Raw genomic sequence first — 20,415 nt, 5'->3', positions numbered from 1 at the left:
ATGATATATTTATCGATAATGATTATTTTGATACATAGTTGATAAATCGTATAACTGATTTATTTTATTTATCTGAAGATTCAAAAAAGATTTTGAAGGTGACCATGGACAAGAAGTGGACCACTATATACAAATAAAATCCAAGTACAATGCATCTGAATTAAAAATTTGAACAACTGAAAAGCCATAGAGGAAGGGGGCCAGGGACAAATATATCCCTCAACTATTACTTTAATGATATATATATATATACATATAATTTTATGAGCATAAATTATAATTCTTTTTTTTGTTTTATTCGATGTCAATTCTAACCACACAATACAGATGATTCTTAAAAAAAAAGATATATCGTTTAATTCAATAAAAATATCCCGTTACAATGTTGATGATCAACCATTAATTCTTCCTATTAATCATTAATTATTTCAATTCGATATTGAATTTGATTTGTTAATATAAATAATGATAATAATAAGACAGAAATAAACAACTGATATGAACCATAGAAAGTGTAAGAAATAAACGCGTAGCATGGAAGCTTTGATTTTATTCCAATAATCGTGTAATGGTTATACATTTTGTATGTATGCAACAATATATATTAATTAATTAATAATACATATTAATTAATTAATTAATTGTATGTATGTATGAAAGAAGAGGGATGTTGTTTATGTGGTATGGTATGGCAAGGAAGGATAAGAGCCAAAACTCAGGTCAACCGGACCAATCTCTTCTCTCTCCTCCAATCTTTGCATCTTCACTCCACCATTTGCATTTCCCATCTGCATGCCATCAATCCAATTTTGTCTTTAATCACCAAATCTTTATCTACCACTTATGCAATTATTATATTCCATTCCCCTAATTAATTAAATACATATAATATCATTTATTTATTTTCAAATTGATGCTTATATATTTCTTTTTTAATTATTTAATGCAGAAAAACAAGTCACATCAAAAACCAACAGATAAATTTACCTGATATGCAACAACAGGCCTTGAATCTGAGTCGAAGTCGGGAAATCGGCTTGCTTCGGTGAGTTTCATGGAAAGAAACTGATATGATAAAATTAAATCAGTATTTATTGTTTTTGTTTCTGTCTACAATTAATGAGTTCATTCAACTCACCTCCACTTGATTCTGCAACGATTGAACATAGTTGATTATCTCATCCAACATTACTGCCATGCCCATAGACTGTAAATATATCAACAATTCCATCAATCTAGGAAGATGAACATATACTTGTACGGTACAATCTTATGATGCATAGGTTCGGAAGATGTCTTATGCTTGATGTTGTCTTGAAATTTACCTTGTAGCACCCGGGAACAATGTCTTGCAAGCATCTCAACCGCTCGTTAATTTTCCCTCTTCTAACCTGTTCCGCAACAAAAATGAATTATTAATTGACTTTTTAACCATCATAGTCGAAAATATTCACTTTCCAAGGGAACAAATTAACGCTTCTTTTTCAACTAACTTGTCAATCAAAATGTTCTTTTTCACACTTACATTTCTACGGTTCGTTGAAAATTATCCAATTTTTTAATTCGTGATATTTATTAACAAAAGTAATGGTGATTTTTGCAATATACAAAAACACAAATTTCCAGCTTACCCTTTCTGCAATACTGTGACTATCGGTTGCTTGGCCCCTTCTGGCTCGAACGTGTACCACTTCTTTTGGTACTTCTCCATTTTCACTCACTTTTGCTTTCTTGCCTTTTCCTGAACTCTATATAAAATTTATAATTAAAAGAGAGAGAGAGAACCATAAGTACAAGTTAGACTTAGAAAAGAAGACAATTTAATTAGTCTACGTTTTCAGAAAAGAGCTATCATTTGTATGATACGTACAACAGTTTGAAAAATGAGATATTTTGACATACGGCCACAATATATCCAAATCGCATATATACTGTTGCAAGACGTTTGTTTATTTGCAACTTAAAATGCTAAAGCCGTTACCTGATATTTTTTCTCATCAATCTCGTTTTCAGAAACGGGATTCGGTGACGAATTCCCAGAACTGCTTGCTGATACATCAGTGGCTTTTCTCTTCCCGTTAACAACCGGACCCAAAGGAACCGGCTCAGGAATCACCATGACATTCTTCTTTTCATGCTGAAAAACTGGTTGAAAGGTTTGCATGAATTGATAATCAGGTGGTGGTAAAACCTGTTGGGAGAAGAAATTGTCATTTGAAAACCCCATGAAGTTCTGAGAACTCATGCTTGGATTGTCGTACTGGATTGAGAATTGGTTAAGTAGTTCCATATTTTGATCAACGTCTATGAAAGAAAATGAAGGTTTGAAGCTATGGAAATTTGATGTGAAACCCTCCATATATGATGAATCTTTTTATAATACAAAGCTTGTATTAAATTTGGACAAGAGGGTTTTCTTTGCAAGTTGTGTGTGGTCGCTCTCTCTCTATATATATGCATAGTTGTCTTTGTCTCCTTGTTCCTTCTTTTATGTGTTTTTAATCTTATCTGTTTTGGATTTTATTGAGAGAGTGAAGTTAAATACCGATGCCAATTTGCTTGAATCCAGAGGAATTGTCATCTAATCACTATTATATCATGTAGTTCCAAATTATGCACAGAAAAAAATTTAATGGTATCACATTCATTTCAAATGCAAATGGTGAATTTTAATGGCATGTCAGAACAAAATACGTAAATGACACCCATAGTAAAAATATAACGATCTCCTTCAAAAACATTCTTTATTACAAACATATAAAGACCTTGAGACTTATCGTTTATAATGGATTATGATAGACGTTTTCATCAATACTCTATAAAAATAACATTGATATATATATATATATATATATATATATATATAGCTTTGACGGTTTTTAATTTGAAACAAAATGGTTTCAATAACATGTCGGTAAAAGAGCGATGCATGGATTATCTTAAAGTCATGTCATCTAAATAGAATCGAATTAAAGACTTAAAATCGATAGGTTTGAAAGGGACACGTGGAAATTCCAGCTTCTTTGGTTGTGTTCCCTTAGTGGGTCCAATTTCAGGAGATATATCCATAATTTGGGTCCCATGGTTTGTTTCTTGTTTATTGTACAATATTTGGTGCCCATCAAAAGCAAAAATTTAAAAATGGTGGTCACTAATCGAAGAGTTGGTGGGTTGTTCTTTTTCATTAAAGTTTAATGTTCCAATGCATGTATCCCAAGGTATGTGAAGTGATTTTGGTCACAAATCTCTAATGGATTTCAATGTAATCAACCATGAGATTTGTTGAGGGATGTATGGGACCGTGCTCAAGATTGCTTGGTTTCATAGTTTTCTTTGGGCAAATTTTAAGACATAATCAACAAGTGAAGTGCCAACCGAATTAATTATATTTATATAGATTCATGTAACGATGCTTTAACAATTGTTTCAAAAATCATTTTCTTGTTTTAAGTACCAAAATATATTTCAAATCTTTATTATACCAAAAATTGTTCACTTTGACAAATCAAAAGTTAATAATGACTGATAAGGACTGAAGCGTGTATAACTTGTTAGGGATCAAAATGAAATTTTGACTTTGATGGACAAATTTTAGTATTTTATTTGTTTTTCATACGATCAATAATTGGATTTATGTGGCCACATTAGCTTAATAATATCTTTTTAAAAGTTCATTAAAATAGAGACTTTGTTTTAATGAATGTTCAATTTTCACCCATACAAGTTTCAAATAGGAAAGACTAATTAAAAAGCAAGATCAATATACTTTAAGATCTCTTCGTGGCAAAAATCGATTAATCGATTTTTATTTTATTTTGTTTTCTTCATTTTGTCACCAAGTTCAAGTTGATAACTCCTAAGTTGTCCTAATCCACTTCATGACTAGTCACAATTTCCGATCCCTTTTTTACCTTATTCTCAAATAAGTAGAGGCCCTAATTGATTATGTGGTCTCTATGATGATAGTTGCACCATCGTAAAACTTTTATCACACTCATAATGACTCTTAAAAGTTGACAACCGAAGCTTCATTAATACTCACCACCATAGTTATCTTGACGATCCTCAGTTATAACGGTTTTTTGAACTTGTTAGAACTATAAAACAAAGATTGCCATTTCATCTTACCTTTGACTGCATGGATTAAGGCCTTGATATCACCCTTAGAATTTTAGCCGTAGATTATACTCATACGACTAATTGTTTGAGGAGTTTTAGTCACTACACCAAATGCTAGCTCTGGGTTTTAATTATACGCTTAATGTTGATGAATCATCCACTAGTGGTAGGTTCATATGATAATAATACATATTTAAGAAAATAAAAGAATAATCAAATTACGTACAAAATCACATGTGATTTTACATTAAAGGCAAAAAAAGTGTGCAGGTGACACTATGGCTGGGTGGCAAGGTCTCGTGAATCACATATGATTTTGTATGTGATATTAGTGTAAAATCACATGTGATTCGATCATTCTCTTATTTTTCTTAAATAAGTACCAATTATCATTCTCGTATGAACCCAACTCATCCACTAACCCGATTTAATATTTGAAATTGTATGCATGCCTCCACCATCATTTACGCTACCACTATTACTTTCAATCTAAGCAGTTGAAGAAACAAAGCCCTCCTCACTTACTTCTTAGCCTTTTGATTGTCCATCCTATATAAAAACTTACAGAGTCGAACAGATCAACCGTTCATCTATATTATTATAAAACATTTTGGTAAAACTATTCAATTCCAACTTTTTAAGATTGCAATATTTATGAAACATTAATGTTATTTTCGACAAACTAGCTCATAATCTAGTTTTATTGCAAGTAAGTTGATTGATTAAATAATCACATTTAATAAAAACTAGTTGATAAGCTAGACGAGAATTGTAAATTGACCAAGAAAGATATGTTAAAAACTTAAGTCAATTCTAACACAATACTAAATGGAAGAATTTTACCTACCGATTTTCTCTGGGAAATCTGTCGCTAAATGAGTGATTCTTCACAAAACCGTCACAAAAGTTGATGGATAATTCAAATCACTCACAAATTGCTCAGATATTTTCTCGAGATCCGTTGTTATTTTCTTGAAAAACATCGTATTCTACCGGAATTGTTGGTATTTTCTGAGTGATCCGTCGGTAATCGCTGAAGGAAATTTCCCTGGGTAATTTTTTTATACAGTAAAAGTCATTTGTTTTATAATGTTATTTAATAATATAATTAAAACAAATTATCAATAATATAAATAGCGTGAATTATATTCATGGTCCTTTATCCATGCTTGCTTTTTGGTTTTGGTCACAAAATTCATAAAGTACATAAGTGGTCGGTATTCCGTTTTTTAGAGACCAAATGATCCAATATTGAATTAACATGATTAACTCTATCTCCAATTATCCCGGTCATGTCTCCTCACATGAAGGACAAATTTGTCTTAATTTCTACTCCTCTTCCCCAATCCCCTTTTTATGGTGACCATCACCAACTACGTACCACCCACCCTAACAATCATCAAAACAACCCCAACCCCAACCCCAAATTCAAACAAAACTCAAATCCATATTCAAAGCAAAAAAACAAAAACATTAAATATTTAAAGAAAAACGTTAAATGTAACAAGGAAGTCAACAAATTAACAAGTTTAGATCAATTTTAGATTTGATACAGAACTGATGAAAATTTAAGACCCTAAACTAGAATCCCTAAAATTAAAACCAAACTAAGACTTGGAATCGGGGTTGTCACAAAACATCTCCTTTTTTCTTCATCAAGTTTGCCACAAATTAATTGTGAGGCTTCAAAAAGCATATCGGAATCAAGTTTCCTATTTATTCTATTTAAGACTTTAAGGTTATGATTTGGGGACTATGTGTAACATCCACCCTCTTAAATATGTTTAACTGGTGATTCTAAATATGTATTATAAGCATGTTTTATGTGTTAATTGTGTAAAAAAAGAATTTGCTAAAATGCAAAGTGTACTAGTGAGCTATAAGTAGAACTCATAGTTAGAATGAGATGTAGGAGGTAAGTTTGGTCTCAACACCTCGCAAATGACATAATTAGATGATGCGAGGCTTCAAAACACAAAGTACATTGCCTAAATGTAAATCGGGTAGGTAATTACTAGAGTGCCTAAATAGGAAAAATCTATCCCAAAACTTGAACGGATGCTCTAAATGGTGATATAGAGGTTGAAACACCTTAAATAAGTTAATATGAAGTGTTAGAAGTGAAGTCGAAAAAGTCGTGTAGATTGCATTTTATGCAAGTTTTATAAATTATGTTGCTATTTTAGTAAACTACGTGCACAACACTCAAATGAGAGGTGTTTGATGGAGATTAGGGTTAGGTTTTGATGTGAAATTGATAATAACTTAGTTAATCGTGATGTTGGGTCCCCATATTGACCTACTTCCCCATTAAGAACTATCCCACATTCATCACTTTGATGAACTTTGGGTCAAGATCATCACTACTGCTTCATGCTTACACCTCATGGGATCAAACCCATATTCTAAAACATTAAAAGGTTGAATCTCACTTTCTAAACGAATCTAAAAACCAATTTGGTGATGATTTTCCTTTCTGCACTTGTTCTTGACCCACCAACACTTCGATGCCCTTGTTTACTTCTTTCCTTTGTTTCTTTTATTCTTCTCTCTCTCTCTCTCCCTCTAATTCGTATGATTTCGCATGGAGTTTAAAAGCAAATAGGAGTTTAATTCTTATGGAGGAAGAGTTAACAAAGCAAGAGGTTAGCAAACCTCCACCTCCTACTGAAATCTCGATGAAGTGGGAGTAATCCCACTTTTTCTTACTTTGACAAGTTTCCACCACCCTTAGTCCATGAATTTTCACCCACTAGGCATCTTTAATCCTTAGGACTATGACTTGCACCTTTTGACTACTTTCGTCCTGGTTCACATTTTGGGATGTTACAATAGATGAGGTAAATCACATTTCCCCTAGAGGCATGTGGATGATGTGCAGCCTCAAACCTAAGAACTTACATTGGATTGCCACCTCCTTACTGCTATGGTATATCAAGGAGGACCACAAACATAGACGGACCTAGAAGGGTGGTTAGGTGGCACGTGCTACTGTATTGTTCCTTCGTGGTAAGGTAAAAAAATTAGGTTCGTGAAAGGTACAACCATTTTATTCTAGAAGGTGCAACCGTTTTATATGGTGCCACCGTATCCAAAAATTCTAGGGTCCGTCACTAGATATAGTGACTTTAATACTTGTAGCGTGCATTGAAGCCTGAACTTGTTCCATGGTTTTGTTTTGGGAGTGGTTCGAATGTACAAAGGTTTTTTTTTAACCTGAATATTCAACCTACTATATAAACCTATAAATACAGGATGACCACCCGGGTCATTGCATTTGAACCTCCATGCTCATAAGAAGATTTTTATTTCTCATTTGATTCGAACCTGAGACTTCAGACACTTTTGAACTTTGGAACTCAAATCCAAACCAATCGGATACCACCCTTATCGTTAAAAAGGTAATGTTTGAGAACCGAAACTAGCTTATTTTTTAAATTTATGAAAAAGATCTCGTTTGGATGAGCTTGAAACAACATTCAATAAACTCGGTGAGTTTTTGCTACTTTATTCTAATTATATTTTTGTATAATATTACTTATTAATTATTATTACTAAATATTAGTTATTAACTAATACTAATTGTAAACTATTAAATGATATTATTTGTAAACTACTACTAATTAATATTAGAAATACTATTAATCATATGATTTATTTTAAGTCGCCAAAAAGCATACATAACAATTTTAAAAATGTTTTTGTAAGTTAATTACATAAAAATTAAAGTAATATGTCTGATAGATAATAAAACTTTGAGAAATGATTTTAATAAAATATTTAATTTAGTTAATAATTATTACTTTTTGAATAACCTTTAACTAATTAAAATATGTGAAGTTGACGAACTCTATTTTTGTTCATATCATATATAAAGGACTAGTTAAATTTATTAATGCTACGTTTGACAAACTAACTAATAAAATATTTGAAGAAAATGCAAAATTACAAAAGACAACATGTTAAAATTTATTCAATTTAAACATTTCGTAATATGTTTAAAAAATATAATATATTAATTAATAAAAACTATATGATAAAAAAATTAAATAATGTAATATTTTTAATTAATAGAATTTTAAATTTATTTATCATATAAAAAAATCTGGATCTATATAACTAAATACAAATTTTTAAAAAATCTAAAACTAAATGATGGTTTAAAATAGCGGTTACATGTGATAGGAATAAAAATAAAGTTGGTTAACCTTATATATCTTAAATAATTAATAAATTTTTTAAAAGAATAATAATTAAATTAAATATTTCATTAAAATATTTATCAAAATAAGACAAAAGAAATATAACTTTATTTTTTTATGTAATTTACCAAAATATTTTTAAATTCTTTATATTTGCGTTTTGAACCTAAATATATTAAAAAATAATAACGGTATAATACTACAAAATTAATTATAAGATCAATAATAATTCTAAATAATTAATGAATAATCTAAAAGTAAAATATTTAATAATTTGAGATTAATATGAACTAATTATTAATAATAGTTAATCATAAACCATAATGGTGATGCCTGAATGGTTTGAGCTTGACTCCAAAGATCAAAAGTACCAGGAGATCCCAGGTTCAAATACAAGGAGAAACAAAAATCCCCTTGTGACCACGAAAGTTCAAATGTGGTGACTCCGGGCTATCTGCAAAGCAGGTGGTCGCACTGGGATTAGTCGGCTCGCATAACGGATTGGATATTCAGGTTAATAAAAAAAATAGTTAATAATAATAGTTTACAATTAAAATTAATAAAGATTGAAATTAATATTATTCAGTAATTTATAATTAATATTTATTAGTAATTAAATAATAATTAATATTAATCAAGAGAATAATTTGAATAAAAAGTGATAAAGGAACTTTTGAAATTTATTGAAACACTACTCCAAATAACGTTTTAGTAAGTTAGCTTAGAGCATTTCAAACAGATTCTTCAAAATTTATCTAGAAAATGAAAATTTCAAATCTTTAAAACAAAAATGCATTGAACTCCAATAATTATAGGTTACAACATTGATTGTATTACTAAAATATTTCATGCATCTATTAAAATATTATTTCTCCCCTAAAGTATAATTTCAAAGTTTCTTATGTACGATAATATATTTCAAAAATATTTTTGTTTTATAGTAATAATTTTTTAGGAGTTCTCAAATTTGGATAATTTCATACTTTATGTTCTTGTTTCTTCGTTAAGAGACATACTTTTATTTTTATCAAACAAGATTCACCTTTTAGCGATTTAAAAACTGTCTCTTAATAAAACTATTATGAGGTAAACAAACAACCTCTTAGTTTGCTAAACACTGCAAAATAAAGAATTGAAGATAAAAAAGATTTCAGAAAAATGATTGGTAAAAAGCAAGGTGTAAGAGTAATTGCAAACAACAGTTAAGTTTTAAGTAGTCGATGAATTCAAACAACATTTATTACTAAAGTGACTTGATTATTGTACATAGGTATGGGTCGTGTGACCTACTTGTCAGTGCCTTCACATTTAATGTATCATGCTCGACATATGGTATTCCACCTCCAAAACTCATACCACACTTGGGCCATCACCAAAACGTTTTAATCTTGTATCACTCACAACACCTATCTTATTCTAAGTTGTAGCAATAAAAACGCATTACATGCCTATTGACTTATACAATTTCATCTCCCCAGTATGTTAGCCTCGAGTGCTTAGTCTTCCATCGATCATTGTCATGTCATTGTCTTCAACATCATGTCTCCTGGTCTCCCCTTGATCCATAGCTTGGTGCCAAATTCGTGGCTGGATTTCGATGACCCTCCTGCAGCCACTTGTGGTTGTGGAGGATTCTACAAAAAAACTTCCGTTAGAGACCCAAAATTTTCTCTTCGCCAAGATATTGATCTTGAATGGAATTTAGCATGAAATGATGTTAAAAATCAATCCCAATGATCCATCTAAAAGATTTTACTCTAAAAATCTGCATAGATATGCTTGAGTGCACCCTTTATCCCGTTGTGCACACTCAATCTTCTTGCTATTGCACCCTTTGTGCGACCGTGTTGATTTGACCACCTTATTTGTGATGTTTACTTCCAAGTTTGGTCCATTTGCTTAGTTCGTTGTGTTTTATTTTTGGGTTAAACATATTTTCACTTGTTAATCATACATTCAAAGCATCTCAAACCCACATATGAGCATCAGCCTGATGGAAGTTATTATAAGAACCTTATTTTTGTTTTTTTTTTTGCATTGGATATCATTTATTTCAGATTTAATAACGAAGTAATTTTTTTTGTTTAGTAATATAATTTTTTATAAAGATAATAATTAATTATTTAGTTAGAATTCAATTATTCTAATTATATTTTTAGACTTTTTAATATTTAATGAGATGTATCTCCTGTATTTGGTTATGTTTATCCGCTGTTAGTTACACGAATTCAAAAATAGAGTTTTGATAAGTTATACTTACGTACAATTTTCTTGCAATCTTGAATTGTAATTAATATGTATCAATAAACAATACTTTATATATAAAAAATGGTTTTTAATAGTTTTTATTAAATATTTTATAATATAATATAGATGATTGATTAAAGACATGTAATAGCAGACTATAACTATATCTAATCACAAAGTTATCAATCAATACCACAATTAAAATGGTAACTATAGTCTATAGCTATTGATGTGATGACCCAAACCAAAATATGGATTGAAAATGACAACACCAAAATTTGGTTCACCACTCACCAACACCATATTGATTATCCGACAGCAACGAAGTAGCCCCAAATCTTTTAGGAGCACCACCGTAAGTCACTACACACAACTGAAACTGATTAATTATAGACCAAAAGCCCAGCAGTAGAAACAGGTCACTAAAAAGGCCCAACCTTCTCATACCAAGTTAGTGAAACCCACCAGCCACAATAAAACCATTGAAAAAATTGATCAAAAATCACCAAAATCCAGCAGCCATCGATGGACACACTAGCATGAACTATATTGATCTTCATCGACTCGACAGTCTTTGTAGTTAAAAGCTTCCAAACCAAGATAGAGAACCAAGATTTCAAAGCCAACATAAAAGAAAAATCCAGCCAATAAGAGAGTAACTTTAAGACAACTCGCAACTAGAAACCAAGTTAGAGAACCAAGATTTCCAAGGCCAACACAAAAGAAAAAGCCATTTATCTAAAAACCCAATAGTTATATGCTTTTGCATCCATCCCCGCCAAACAATGAAATTTAGATAACCACCAACAAATTGAGCCACAGAGATCCCCGCGCCATTGACAACAATGAATTGGACATAGCTAAGAGGCCTTGAACCAGCATCATTATGTAACCCTCATTCTCACCCTTATTAGTTCACAGTAGTAGATTGGTTCTATCCATTCTTATGGCAGCAAATTCAACTTTTAAGAGCCAAAAAACGGTCTTAATCAGCTCCCATGCAACTCGGATACAAAACTATCACCCAACCACTAACCATCAAAACACTCCACATGTGAACATGATATTCCTTCTATCTATACCATCATACCCCCATCCATATGAAAATTTCACACAGTGGCTGCCCCAGGAATCTCTGCTCACCTTTCTTTATCTTCAACCCCATAAGCTTTAATCTAAAACATTCTTTTATCTGTTTGCAAAGCACCTCTTCACATCTTTTATTCCCCTGGAATAGTCTTGAGTTCTTTCTTGCCATATGAAATAAATAACAGCAGCCACCATAAGTCTTTGATTAATGCTCCATATCCTTTGTTACAATCTATTGTGAGAATACTAGATCCCATGGCATTTAGAATATCATCCAGCCTAGCTAGACCCATAAGACCAGTCCATGTATTTTTAGCATAAGCACAGTCAATAAAGAGACTAGTGTGAGAATCTCTTAACAGAATTGCACGGAAAACATAATATGCCTTTTTCCACAATCCATGCTTCCAAACGATCTTGTGTCTTAAGTTTCTCCTTGATGGCCAACCAGAAAATAAAAGCATGTTTTGGAATGCATTGAGAATACCAAACCAGCTCCATGACGAATTGAAATATTATCCCCATCTCCAATCTCATGAATAATATGATCCCTGGAGATGCTCCTGATTCTCACAAATTTCCTCCAACTCCATGACGAATTGAAACCTTCCTGAACATCCGAAAAAGTTTCTTCCCATGAGTCTATAGGTGTGAATCCACTTAACCCAAAGGGACTTTTTCTCATCCACCAGGTTCGAACATGTTTTGCAAGCAAAGCTTTGTTCCACTCTGGTAAAGAACGAGTGCCCAGCCCTCCTTGTTTCTTCACATAACACATATCTGTCCACAATATTTCCCAAGTACGAGGTGCTCTTCCCCATATTTGGCTTTAGACCCGAGACCCCACTAAACTCCATTAGAGCCTCCTTCAAAATTCTCGCTGATTAAGGATTGCAAACATTGGCAACAACACTTAGCCGTTATTCACAAGGATTTTTGGAATGCTACAGCTATTTATCTAGCCAAAAAATTGTCATGATATATTGTGATACAAAAACAAACCCGAGTGTAGTGACATGTTGTACGCGTGTGCCCCCGATTGCCCGAGGTTCTGAGGTTCTCCAGTACATCCTCGATCCCACCAAATTTATGTTCAAAAGTTTGTGAACTTGCTTATTTGGTTAATTGTGTAGATATAGATACTTTATACACCATGTATTTTCAAGTTTATGTGGTCAGATCACGTTCGGTGAAGTTTAGCCAAGTAAATATATTGTAACACTTTAAGAGAAAACATTATTTGGTTTGATTCTATAAACTTAAACCCTGTAATGTCTTTTAGTAGGATGTTTAAACATTTTAGACGTCCTATAAAACCAATTTTGTAGTGATGGTTATTTCATATTTGTGGTTATGCTTAAACTTGAATCTTAGTATTCCTGGACCTACGAAATCGTTGTAGTTTGTTCAATGAGCCTCGTAAACCCTTGCATAAAGCACTTATGCATCTCAAATTGAGGCAAGATTGCAATTTGTTTCTACTTGTATCAATCATCTCAACAGTCGTAACGATATAATTTCTTTGGAAGACCCAAAACAAGAAACTTTTGCATACACAGAACTTTAGGTAAATGTAGTAAAAAGAAAGCGAGAAAGGACACCAAATCTTATTTTGCCAACCTAAACAAGGGATTATGATGACAGAGACAGGTTATATGATAACTTAAGGAGATCGGCCTCCGTACTACTCGCAACATATGCAGTCTCCAAACTTATTCTGACCACAACAACCTCCGCGGCAACTGCTCGCACCTGCAGGTGTTGGGCCACTTCCTTCTGTTCTCGATGATCCTCCACTTCCACCTCCACCTCCACCATCACCACACCCAGGTATTTCACTCTGTACTGCTGAATTGCAATCTGTAGCTGCTACAATCAAAATTCAAACTATTTAATTAATATTTATCAAAAGAATCCGGAAACTTGCAACTTATTTGTGAAACTTCCTTTACACCCAATGTATTAATCAACCAACATATACAAACGCAAGATATAATAGACTACAAAATTTATATATTTCAATTAAATGTTGGAAATATGTTAAAAAACGAACCAAGTTGGTGAGCACGAGTACCTGGGGTTTGGGCATCAACCAACGGTATGGTGTGTGAAAAGGAGCCAAGGATGATGATAGTAATGAGAGCCAAGGCAAGTAGTACTCCTCCTCCTTTCAAGATTGAGGCCATGTTTGCAATGCATGAGTGAATCTGATCATGTTTAAGTAGTTTCAATTTATAGCATACAAGTATCAGCAGTATTTAATATTCATGCGGTTGTTTAGAATTAAACAGATGATTATCGACGTTGATAAAGGAAATTAATAGGAAGGAAAAGAGTATGGTAGTAGTTAATTACCGCAAAGACATCTTCTCGTTTGATGATATCATAGCCTCCTGTCATCCAACACGCCTCCCTCTTATGGTCATTGATGGTTAAGTTTCATCATATTTAAAACTAGGATTAACTTTTGTAACACATTTTTTTATCAAAATAATACAATATAATTTGATTTTGTTAGTTTAAAATAATATAATTTTGTTTATATAACCAATTTTACCAATTCAATTGAAGACCAAAAAAATATTATTAATTAAATAACAAACAACTTCTTGAAAATTTCAATTTAGATATATTTAGGGGGTCGTTTATTAAGTACTCAATTACCAATCAAGTAAGCGCTTACTAACAATAATCATCATCCTTACTTTATCGGGTAACATTTTTAGTTCTTAAAATGGATTTTTGATAAACACTTATCGGGTAAGAGTCTTTGATCATTGTCATTTCCATCCGTTATGGCAAGTGACATCAGATAAATACTTATCCAGTAAACACTTGATTAACAACCCTTAATTTTTTTTTGTTATGGTTGGGTCATTAAACTTTACAATTTGTTTCAATAAGACTTAAATATTCGGTTGTTATATTAGTTCTGAAGCTAGTTTTGCAAATTCTTCAACAATTGAAATGTAACTTATAATTCAAGATGTGATGGTGCTCCATAACAAATTTACAACCTTAGAGGGTATACTTGATACACGGGCATGACTTAGATAAAATAGACTCATGAAAATAGGTGGAAAAATATCAGCAGTATGAAACAAGATTGGTAAACTGCTCACTCAAATGTCACTCAATTCATTTCTTTCATTCATCTCTCTCACTCTTTTCCATCTAGTTTTTTCAAAATTTATCTTACCAATGAACAATATTTTGTGTTTAAGAATATGTTTTAAGAATTTTTATCAAATATTTTATAATATAATATAGATAAATAACTTGAATAACCAAAATGAAAGTTATTTTTCTATTTATTTAATGAATTTTGTTTATTAAAATTGTCTCTTTTAACTACTCTGGATAAAATGTCAAACAAAAAACTAATTTTTAACTTTGTGTAATTATATATACATTTCTAGTGACATCAAATTGTTAATTCAAACATATCTAAGGGTTGTTTGATTGTTCCTTAATGAGCTTTATAGCCTATATGACTTATTCGGTCAACAATAAATAAGTGTTTGGTTGTGGTTTATTCACTAAGCCGATGATTTAATCGGTTAGTTAGAAACCATTACTCCTTTACACTCAACCATTTAATTTCTCCAACTACCTTCGCAATAAAAAAAACCATATTCTAAAAGGCACTCTGGTTCACGCTTCCAATATCAATTTCTACTTCAAACAACTTCTTCAAACCTCTGTGTCTCCACAGTTTCTCACCAAGGTTTTTTATTTCTCCTTATGGTTTGCTCTTCTAGGTTTTCGATTTCCTTGTTTTGATGGTTTTCGATTAGATGTGGTTTCTCTATATGGTTCTACTATAATTTGTTTGTTATTTTTTTATCGAATTGGAATTGTTTAGGGATTGATCGAAGTGGGTTCTGATTGAAAACTGTTTTTTGAGAGATTGAAAGAAAGCGTCAAGGAGAAGAATGATGACTGCTTTGGGGGATTTTCTTGGCTCTAGTTAAGCGTTTATTAGTCTTTATTTGGTGAGTGAGCAGAAACTGAAATATCCCTAAAGTTGTCTTCAATTTCGGTGATTAGAACATTAAACTCATATTATTATGTTAAATCAAGTTATTTTTATTTAAGAAAGTTTACATTTTGATATTTTCTTTATAATTAAAAGTCATTTATTCAACATTTTTATCAAACAGTTGTTTTTTCCAAACAAAAATAAGACTGGGGGTAAAATGGTCATTTTCGACATTCAAACTGTTTATTCAACACAACAACGAACAATAACTTATTTATTATTATACCGACAACCTTATTAATACAATCAGCTTTATTTATACACGTTTTAATAAAAAATGAACCAAACAACCCTAATTCTCTTTGACTAAATGTTAAAAAAGCCTTCGACTCTTGTATCAAATTAAAGGAAGAATCCTACCCGTGAATTAAGATTATATCTAAACAATATAAAAGGAAAAGAGAAGAAACATGGAATTAGTGAGGGGTTATATTTGTCATTTATAGATATAAAGTTTTTATTTAAATCCATGGTTAAAAAAATAGTTTTATATTTATAAAAAATCATAGATTTATTAAAATCTCATTTAATGTTATAAACATAAAAACTCTTGGATTTATCAAATATACATTGAATGTTGACTAATAATTGAAATAAGAGTCGACCATTTTGGGAAATCCATGAGATTTAATATCAATCACAAACTAATTTAAATTATGAGTTAAATTAACAATTTTAGTAATTTTGGCAAACAAAACATCCATAGGGGCATTATGGTATTTTCAAGTCTCTCTCATCCCTACGGCCTATCCTTGAGAATACTTGTGAACAAAAGCACAATGTGAATCATTATCAAATATATTGTTTCAATTGAACATTGTGACCACATGTTATTATAGCATGTTGTGACCACTTTGTGAAAACAACGTGAACACAAAATCACCAAGAACAAAACTTATCTCCATATGAAATTGATCTGCTTCTATTTGTTCATTCCTACGCTAGCCCGAGACAACAAAACTTATCTCCATGTTTTCAACTTTTGCACTTCCATCTTTAATAGTAAGATCCTGATGGGACAAGTGTAGTACATGGTACAAATGTTTTGTGATATCAAATAAAATCTTAATATTTTTGTTATTTAGGTAAAAAATTGATTACCGTCAACTCTAACAGGCCCCACATGGAGCACATATCCAAGAACACCAATATGAGGGATAGTTTTTAGCTCATTAGGCGTCTTAGGCTAGCTGGCCCCATAACCTGTCTTGTATTTGGGCAAAGTCATACCGTTCTAATGCCAAATGAGCTACATGTCAGATGTATTTTTATTATTTATGAAAACAACACCATTTCAGTCAATGAACTTGGACGTTACAAATTTTAAAATGAGTGAGAATCCCAATTATTTTTCATATAGCAAATTGAGTTACATCCATGATCTTTAGTCCAGATTCACAAGAAGTAAGAGGGTAAATATGGGATTTGCAACCCAAGCTTCCAATTCATGAAAGATGAACAACAATAAATCACATATTCGTCGGAGATGTAACAATCGTTCCATATTTATCCGATTTTCAACCTTCTTCGGGAGTCGGAATCTACATCAAAAGATGTTGAACATAAAAAGAAAAACAAAATGAAAACAAGATCCAATGTATGATGGGTTTGAATCATAATCTGGTTCCAATAGAGAAGATGAGAGGTCTTTAGAGTTAAACGAACAAAGAGCTAACGACCATTTGATGACACCTTAAAAAACAATAATTGATAATGCCAATTCTTTATAAGGTTAGAACCTTATGAAGCTTCGTAAATCGTAAATGAAGCTCTATCGTAAATATTAGTAATTGCAATGCTTGTTAATTAAGTACATTGTCTGAAAGTAGGGTAACTTGTATCAAAGTTGAACGTATGGATTCCTATTTTTTTTATTTTAGAAAACTCATTTTTTGAAAAAGGGAAAAGTTCAGAAAAATCTAAGAAACTATTCTGTTTTGAATGATTAAGTCTCTGAACTATTTTTTTAAATTAAAAGCTATTAAACATTTTTATTTGAAACGATTAAGTCCCCGAATTATTATTTTATATGAAAAAAACCATTAAACTTTCTTATTTTGAATAATTAATTCCTAAACATTTTTCGATAAAAATAAATCATTTAACTTCTAGAAATTGATCACTTACATTATTTTAACCCCCAAAAAATGACATGTAACCGATTAGAAACATCTTAAAACAAAAGTACTTGTAACCCTTAAAAAGTAGATCAAAAAAAGAGATAGATAGCAGCCTAACAGGAGCAACAGTATGATAGTCGATATAAAGAACGGACAACAACGAGCTAGGCAACAAGTGGTGAAGGGGAGTGATACCTTTGTTTTCGAGGGGTTTAGAGGGCTTAAAGTTTGAAAACGGTAAAATTGATCTAGGTTTCCTTTTTTACTTTAAGACATTTCTAATTGGTTACAAATAGTTTTTTATGTTAAAATGATGTAGATAATCAATTTTTAAAGTTTGATGATTTATTTATTACAAAAACATGTATAATTTAATCGTTCAAAATGAGAAAGTCTAATAGTTTATAATTCAAAAAAATTGTATAGAGATTTGATCATTCAAAATGAAAAGGTTTAATGGTTTTTTCATTTACAAAAATAGTTTTGGAACTTAATCATTCAAAATGAAAACATTTAATGCTTTTTTCATACAAAAAAATAATTTTAAGACTTAATCATTCAAAATAAGATAGTTAATCTATTTTGGTCTCTACCAAAAACATCTTAAACAAGAAAAAATAATTATTTTTTCAAAAACGCTTTTTAATTTACTAATCATAATATTGAATTCTTTTCTTTTCACAAAGTTCTTTTAATTACATCAAAGTTATTTTAGTATATATATTTGATTAAATTTAGAATGTTTAAATAATAAAAATATTAAAATTAAAAGTATAATGTTGTAATAGAAAATTTGTGATGTTATAATAAAATAATCGGCGCCCCATAGTGTTGGCAGCCAAGCTGAAATATGAATTTGAGCTATTTTGTGTGAAAGCTTTTGGGTTATTGATCTCCAGCTGTATTTGTATTTGTATATGGTAATTCTTTTTTCTAGTGGATCAAGATATTCTAGGCTAATCCACTCTTCCTTGAAACTTGGAAATCGCCCTTTATTTAAACTGTAAAATGGATATGATATAAGGGAAGGATTGACCTGTTGGTTGACTTCTCAATTGAGAAAAGACTAGGCATAAAAAAAAGTAGGAATGGATAAATAACACATAAATCAAGGGCTATGTTTGAAAGTACAATGCTATAATAAGAAATATCATGTCAGCACTATCGTACATATGTACAGCCTACACAGACGATGAGATGACAAAGAAACTTGGTATAATGGGTAAATTTAATTTAAAAAGTTACCCAATGCTATAATAGGTAAATTTTTGAAAGTACGATCCCTTAATAAAAAAACATTTTGAATGCAAGAAAATCTAAAAATAAAATGCTATAATAAAAAAATTTATAAAAATAATTATTATTTCGCACATTTTACTCAAACTTATATTATTATAGAATAGATTTTATTTAAAATGTTTAACTTCTCTTTTAATCTTTTACGTGGAAAGGGAAAATAATATGTTTGATTTCAACATTAAATCTTAATATCTTCAACCAATTACATGACGAAATAAAGCGACACCAACATGAAGATAAAATTAATTAATAATTGTTCTTTTACTTTTAAAATAATATATTATATCCTTTTTCATATGAGATCTGATTCTCGACCACATCTTCATTTATAATTAACAGATAAATATAAAATCTTTTAAACGATAAATCGATGATTTTATTGCAGTCATTCCTAGTCATCATTGCTTTAAATGGTTGGGGTCAAAACTTTTTATGCATATAACTAAACCATTTATAACATGAAATTCAAATAATTACATATTGATTTCATATATATAACTTGTTACATTTATTACAATCAGATGATAAAATCATATGAAAACCCAAAATTTATATTAATAAATTGTATATGATCACCAAATATTTAAGTATGAAACAGTACGATTTATTCATACAAAAACACATTAAATAATGTTTTCATAATAAAACTCAGCTTATAATCATAAAAAGATAAAGATGGTAACAACAACAACAAATAATCTAGTTCAAAACACAAAATTAGACTCTTCTTCCTTCTTCGGTTTTTTTTCTTGGTCAAGCACAGAGAATGAGAGAATACACACAGAAGACTCTCCTTTTTTTTTTTTCTCTCTTCTAGAAACCCCAGTAACAAACAAATATCTTAATTAACTTGCATTAAAATATATGGGGCAATGGATAATTTAAAAATTTTAAACCAATTTTCAAAACACACCCCTTAACTTTTAAACCAAATTTAAAAACAACCTCAAACTTCCACCAACCAACAACCCGGTTATAACGACATGTATACATACAAGTTACGATTGTTAGTTAAATGATGATTTCAAATAATCATTATATATAATATTAATAAAAATATAGTTGGACAATTTCACATTTAGTTAATTAATATATATTTATAAAATGATAATTTTAAAAGTTGATTCCTCAAAATAGGAATTAGGTGAAAGTTGATTCCATTTTAATGCAATTTTCTCAAAAATATATATATCAAAGTTTTAATATTTAATTATGAAACAAAAAAACATAAAACTTTAACATTTATTAATTTACGAAAAAACATTTTAATTTTTTTTATATTTATTTTGTATGATTA

At 30.6% G+C, this 20,415-nt stretch overlaps 2 protein-coding genes across 3 annotated transcripts; both read right to left on the bottom strand.

The window, feature by feature from the left end:
- Positions 1-522: 522 nt before the first annotated feature.
- LOC112521978 (transcription factor bHLH75-like) lies at positions 523-2,397 on the bottom strand. Its single transcript, XM_025131005.1, has 6 exons — positions 1,982-2,397; positions 1,632-1,748; positions 1,326-1,391; positions 1,139-1,207; positions 988-1,065; positions 523-788 (listed from the first exon to the last, which is right to left on the bottom strand). Exons 1-6 carry the CDS (start codon positions 2,357-2,359, stop codon positions 675-677), a joined length of 822 nt encoding a protein of 273 aa, XP_024986773.1. The 5' UTR covers positions 2,360-2,397; the 3' UTR covers positions 523-674.
- Positions 2,398-13,242: 10,845 nt separating this feature from the next.
- LOC112522233 (transcription factor MafA-like) lies at positions 13,243-13,854 on the bottom strand. Of its 2 annotated transcripts, none has more exons than XM_025131335.1 (2): positions 13,732-13,854; positions 13,243-13,526 (listed from the first exon to the last, which is right to left on the bottom strand). In XM_025131335.1, exons 1-2 carry the CDS (start codon positions 13,841-13,843, stop codon positions 13,342-13,344), a joined length of 297 nt encoding a protein of 98 aa, XP_024987103.1. In that variant the 5' UTR covers positions 13,844-13,854; the 3' UTR covers positions 13,243-13,341. The 2 variants fall into 2 exon arrangements, with proteins under 2 accessions (XP_024987103.1, XP_024987104.1); XM_025131336.1 differs by having other exon boundaries at positions 13,243-13,523.
- Between the last annotated feature and the right edge of the window lie 6,561 nt (positions 13,855-20,415).

The sequence above is a fragment of the Cynara cardunculus genome, assembly GCF_001531365.2.
Source record: "Cynara cardunculus var. scolymus isolate 2C chromosome LG 11, CcrdV1, whole genome shotgun sequence".
Classification (NCBI taxonomy): domain Eukaryota; kingdom Viridiplantae; phylum Streptophyta; class Magnoliopsida; order Asterales; family Asteraceae; genus Cynara; species Cynara cardunculus.
Note: the sequence above shows the minus strand (reverse complement) of the source record. Positions and strands in the feature narration are given on the sequence as shown.